At 38.6% G+C, this 6,000-nt stretch overlaps 1 protein-coding gene across 3 annotated transcripts in view; it reads left to right on the top strand.

Annotated features, from left to right (window-relative positions):
- Nucleotides 1–6,000, top strand: part of NOX4 (NADPH oxidase 4) — a 177,763-nt gene that overhangs the window by 108,681 nt on the left and 63,082 nt on the right. For all 3 annotated transcript variants that reach the window (XM_012559757.1, XM_004390478.2, XM_004390477.2), the window contains exon 12: nt 2,728–2,788. In XM_012559757.1, the coding sequence (XP_012415211.1) occupies nt 2,728–2,788 (61 nt within the window). The remainder of the gene's footprint in view (nt 1–2,727; nt 2,789–6,000) is intronic.

The following is a 6,000-nucleotide window of genomic DNA, read 5'->3' as shown; positions in this document are numbered from 1 at the left end:
GAGGGGGGAGGCAGCGAGTGGCAAGCAAGAATCCAAAAGAAGCAGAAAAAGAAAAAAGGGGGAAAAACAAAAAAGCAACACCTGCAGCCTACAAATGGCACCCAAGGAGCTGCCCGCCCGGGCGCGCGGAATCTAAGCAGCCAGCATACCTGGGTCCAGAGCCTGTGGCCCCGGGAAGTTGAGGAGCAAACGAACAAAGGCCCCGGCTTCTCACCCACGCGGCAGACCAGACCTGGAAGGAGCCGCACACCCGAACCTAGCCCCACAGGAAAGGGCAAAGTCGGCGCTCGGAGCCAGGCACCTGAGCAAAAGGAGGGGGAGGCAGCGAGAGGCAAGCGAGAAACCAAAAGAAGCAGAAAAAGCAACACCAGCATCCAACAAACGGCCCCCAGAGAGCCGCCTGCTCGGGCACGCAGAATCCAAGCAACCGGCGCCCCGCAGCCAAGAGACCTTGGACACGGGAAGCAGGGGAGCCCCAGCCGGGGCTAAGAGGGGAGGGGGTTGGGAAAGCGCACACTGCAAATTACCGGCTGTTTTGTCTCCCTCTGGATGCTCCGTGAGGCTGCTCTCTCATACCCCCGTTTGCTGATCTCCGATAGGAGTCCAAGATGGTGGATCCGCGCTGTGTTAGCTGGTAGGGGACCTCTGCATGAATCTCTCCTCACTCTCTGTTCTCTTTCAGTATTCTTACTCTGTTTGGTGTTCGGCTGAGTTCTTTATCTCTTCATTTGATTTTCTAGGGTTTCAGGATTGTTGATTCTCTGTTTGGCTTAGTTTTTCGGATCTTTGTTGTAGAGGGAGGGCGTGGTGCTTCTGCCTAGACCGCCATCTTGCCGGAGTCCTCCTTTTCTTCTTTTATCAACCAGTTGCAAACATACCTGCATCATCTTCTTTATTTCCTTTCCTCAAAACATTCTTACATGACCTACCTTAATTAACCAACACGGTGAGCTGAGGGATATTAGATTTGCTTTATATAGCCTGGAGCCCTGGTGGCGCAGTGGTGAAGAGCTATGGCTGCTAACCAAAAGGTCTGCAGTTCAAATCCACCAGCTGCTCCTTGGAAACTCAATGGCGTAGTTCTACTCTGTCCTACAAGGTCGCTATGAGTTGGTGTCGACTTGATGGCAGTAGATTTGGTTAAGTTTTTTATATAACCCAGTATCTAATGAAACAAACCCATTGCCGTGGAGTCAATTCCAAAGCATAGCGACCCTACAGGACAGAATAGAATTGCCCCATAGAGTTTCCAGGGAGCACCTGGTATATTCGAACTGCTGATCTTTTGGTTAGCAGCCTAGGACTTAACCACTACACCACCAGGGTTTCAAAACCATTGCCATTTTCTTTTATCTGTGCCTTAATTTGGACGTTACAAATCCATCTTTCCCCTTGATTCATGTTGTTGTACACTGATTATACTTGTCTTCAACAAATTTCTTTCCTGTTACTGCATTTAATTTCTCATGCAACCCTCACCCATTTTCCATATGTCTGCCTTAACTGAAACAGTAAGACACCATAGTTCAGAACTAGGGCGTCAGACCTGGATCCAGATTCTGAGTTGGTTTTTACTAGTTGTATGCTCTTGGGCAAGTTAATATTTTTAAATCTAAATTACTCAAATTTCTTATCTATAAGAGATAACTTTGCAGGGTTATTGTGAGATCTTGGAAATAAAGTGCTTAGGATAGTTCTTGGCACATGGCACTTGGTAAGTGTTGGATAATCACAGGCAGATGACACCTTATCCATAACCCTTGGGGTTAGATGTAGTTTCAGAATTCAGGATTTTGCAGATTTTAAAAGGTATGTATATTTCATATATTACTTAATATCTACACAGGATATAAGGCACTTTTCTTAAACAAATTGATATTCCTGTAGAAAATAACTGTGAATTTTTTTACAGAAATATTAGCCTCCTATTAATTCAGGTCAGATAATGTTGCCAAATGAGTTAGGAAAAAGCTTTTATTTTTCAGAACTTTTTGAAGTTTGTAAATGTAGATAAAGGACACGGAATCTGGAAAATAAGGAGAGAGGTCTACATTTTCATATTGTGGACTAAAAATGATTCTCTCATTTTGACTACCTGGTTTTTTTGTTTTTTTGTTTTGTTTTTTAAAGAGTTTTTCAAATGTGGGACCACAGACTTTTTCTTACTTCAAGTCCCACAACTCACCCCCAGCCATAGATTCCCTCACCAGTTCTCTCTCCAGATTTTTTCTGAAAATTAAGGGAAGAGATGAATAGCACTATTTTAGTAGGAGCATCCTTGTTGGACATGGAACACGCAGGTCACATTGAAATTTTTTTTTCTTTTCCCTAGGATTAGTTAGGTTATGAAATGCATAATTATACGTAGGGAGAAAAAGACACTGATATCATTAGTTCCCATTTCTTCCTTCATGATGATTAAAAGCTGTGTTTTTAAAAACACATTCTAGCAAGATTTGTAGTTAGATATAATATACTAACAATTTTAGATTGTATGTGTATTATTTTATATAAATACTTAGTGTTTTTAGAGAAATGTAAGTTGTCTCATTGACTGGTCAGCATGGCTTTTCTTTCCACTAGAAGATCTGTATAGATTCTAGTCTGTTCCTTCCTATTTTCTATTGATTTTGGGAACTTGCTATGAGAATAGAAATTGTAATTGAATCATAGTCTGGTGATGCGTATGTATTATTCGAAATTGATTCTAGTGTTTATTTCTTTTAGTGTCCTACTGAAACCAAAGCAACGTTTGGAGTCCATCTTAAAATAGTCGGAGACTGGACGGGTATGTAGAAAGTAGATTTTTAAGATACATGTTTTGAAAATAATGGAACATACAATAATTTGCATGTATTTAAGTAGTACAACAACCAGCATGTATAGAAGTATGCATAAGTTTTCAGGTTATTGTTTGTTTTCTTTCTTTGCTCCTGTAGTTTTGATATACATGTTTTCTTCCTGTGGGACACATTTTTGGAATTGTAATATGCTGGGTGTCAGTAGTTATTAATGAGGTACTGTTCACTGTTCTTTCATATCATGTTATTGTTGTTAAGTGCCGTCGAGTCGATTCCGACTCATAGTGACACTTTGTACAACAGAATGAAACAATGCCCCTTCCTGCGCCATCGTCGTGATCATTGTTATGCTTGAGCCCATCGTTGCATCCACTGTGTCAATCCCATCTCGTTGAGGGTCTTCCTCTTTCTTACTGACCCTCTACTTTACCAAGCTTGATGTTCTTCTCCAGGGACTGATCCCTCCTGTTGACTTGCCAGATGCACTGGCAATAGAAGAGCACTGAAATGTGTTTATTAGGTAACATGATCTTTAAATTAGTGGTTGGTTTGACTCTCAAAATAATCGACACCTGGGACTGATATCACTCAAATATTCCAGCTCTTGCATGATCTTCTGTGTGGTATATATGTATCTTTGGAATAGTGGTCACTACTAATAGCAGATCCATTGGTGGTATGTCATTCATCTGTTCCATAAAGTCTTTTGATTATCTGAGAGATATATTGCATTGAATGTTCTGAGGAAATATAAGAAATATTATTCATTTTTATATGTCCCTGACTCATCAGTGTGACTGACAAGTGCCTGCTCGGTAAATGTTAGTTTGTTGGTTTGTTGATTAGGTTTGTGGTTTGAAGGAAAGGATTCAGGTATAAACATGAATGCAAAGGTAAATTGAAGGCTTTTATAATTAAGAGCTAAACCAGGACTTGGTTTGTAAAAACTGTAGAAAGTCAGAAAAACATAGATTCAACATGGTCTAGGGCTGTGAAAGAAACTTCACAGAGAAAAGAGAATTTAAGCTGAACCTTAGAAACTGGGCAAATGAAGATAAAAGTAGGTAATTTACAGTGAAATCGACAGCACTGTGAAAAACCAGGGCAGATATTGATTGAAGCATATTCATGGAGTGTGAGTCAGTCTAGCAGAAGCAAAGATTTTCTTCTGGAGAGTAGTATGGAAAAGTCATTTGGGGTCAGTTTGGGAAGGACTATGAATGCCTTAAAAAGATATGTGGATTAGGAGAACCTATAGAGAAGGATTTGGAGCAACACAATGAAAAAAAAAAAGTATTAAATTGCTAATTGTATGGATTAGAGTCAAGAAGAACTTGTAGGCGCTTGGAGACAGAGGGAAAGGCATCAGCAGAGGAGACTGGGATGGAAGCTGAGACCTGGGAGAAATGGATTTATGAGCAAAGATTGACAGTTTAGCATTGGACAAAAGGAGGAATCAATTTCTGTAATAATCAGGGTAGGATAAGATGTGAGGTAAAAAGCAAGAGATATTTTGGGAAGAGGAGGAGGGTAGTTGAAGGAGCTTGTATCATATAGTAAAATAATAACAGTAATAATAGAGTGTATAAAGTTCTTCGTCTGTAGAGAGGGCAGCCAGCTTGGAATCGGAGATTTGAAGAGAATATGTAACATGGGATTTGGTGGGCAAGCAACTAAATGAATCAAAAGATCTTTAAGAAGTAGTGACCTATTCATAGTCATGGAAAACCAGGCTTAAACAGACATTGTTCCTGTGATGTTATTCAAAATAGATTATAGGAATCAATTGTCAGGAAAACACTTGTTATAGTATGGAAATAGTAATTTTCCTAACTCTGGAACCAGTTGGTATAATCATACTTGTTTTACATGTTTGTGACATTAGGAATGAGTTCCGTTCTTTTCTGGTAAGAATCTTAGTATATTAAGAATTAAGTAATGAATGGTAATTGACAGAATTCTGTATTAATGGAAAATAAGCACAATGAAGACATCATTTCATTCATGAGGGTAAGTAGAAACTTCATGATGGTATATTACTAGCTATTATTACTGAATTTCTTCACCAAGTTATTTTTATATCAGTAGCTCATTAAAATAATTGATTGGCTCACCATTTATTTAATCTGTAATAAGAGAACACTTAATAGTGCTAATTTTATCCTCCTTTTTTATGTACTGTGCCATTGAGGAAGAAACAAGATCATTCTATTCATAGACTTCAGTTTCAGTCAGATGCTTTTCAATTAATAGACCTTCTTGGTTTTTGACTTTTAAATATTTGTTGATTTGGGGGGAAAAAAAGTCAAGCATTCATGCAGAGAACGCCTAAATAATCCTGCCACCATCTGACACTTCAAAAAAAAGGTTTAACTGTCCTAAAAACAATGGAATTATAATCGGGTAAGAAAAGGATCAGGAACACTGGTTTTTATTCTGAAAGAGCTGATTGAAACTCAGCATTAAGAACAGTAGGTATAGGAAATACAATAGAGATTCTTAGGAGGTTGAATATCAGAGGTTTACTTCTCTGAACCGACTTAGAGATATTTTCGAGTGACCTTTTCTTCCCTGAAGTATGTTCTTCATGGGCAGTTAAGGGGGTGTAAAGGACCCATTTTAGACTACCCCACTGTTGATCTTTCCAAGACTAATCAACTCCACTCAACTGTAGAGTACCCAAGACTCAAATGAAGCAACTATAGTACAAGAGGAGGAGACATCAAAGCCTCTTATTTTTTTTGCAGGCATCTAGATGCATCCCCTATGTGTTCTGAAGACTCCTTAAGTTTAGAAGACTCTTAAAACCCCTTAAACACAATTCAGGATGTTTCATTGAAATGTTGATGGTAGAATGGGATGGAGTGGATTGCCTAAGTAGATTCCTCTTTGAATTGAAGTAATATTTTGTTGCCATTCCAAAATCAGTCATCTGATTTCTACTTTCAAACATATGATCACAAATTACCTATTGGCTTGATTATCATTTTATCTATCTAAAAATTTCTTGTTAATTTCTTCATTAGATATGATTACTATTGAATAATGTCTGAAATAATGTCATTCCTTTGGTTATTTTAGTGGTCTAGATAGAAGCTTACTCCAGAGAGGTTGTAAGTGTGATGGGAAGCCATTGAAAGATTTTGAACAGGGTCTGATTTATATTTTCAAAGGTTAACTCTGGCTGCTATGTAGAGAA

Source organism: Trichechus manatus, unplaced genomic scaffold (assembly GCF_000243295.1).
Source record: "Trichechus manatus latirostris isolate Lorelei unplaced genomic scaffold, TriManLat1.0 scaffold00302, whole genome shotgun sequence".
Lineage (NCBI taxonomy): Eukaryota > Metazoa > Chordata > Mammalia > Sirenia > Trichechidae > Trichechus > Trichechus manatus.
This window is presented reverse-complemented; position numbering and strand designations above follow the sequence as displayed.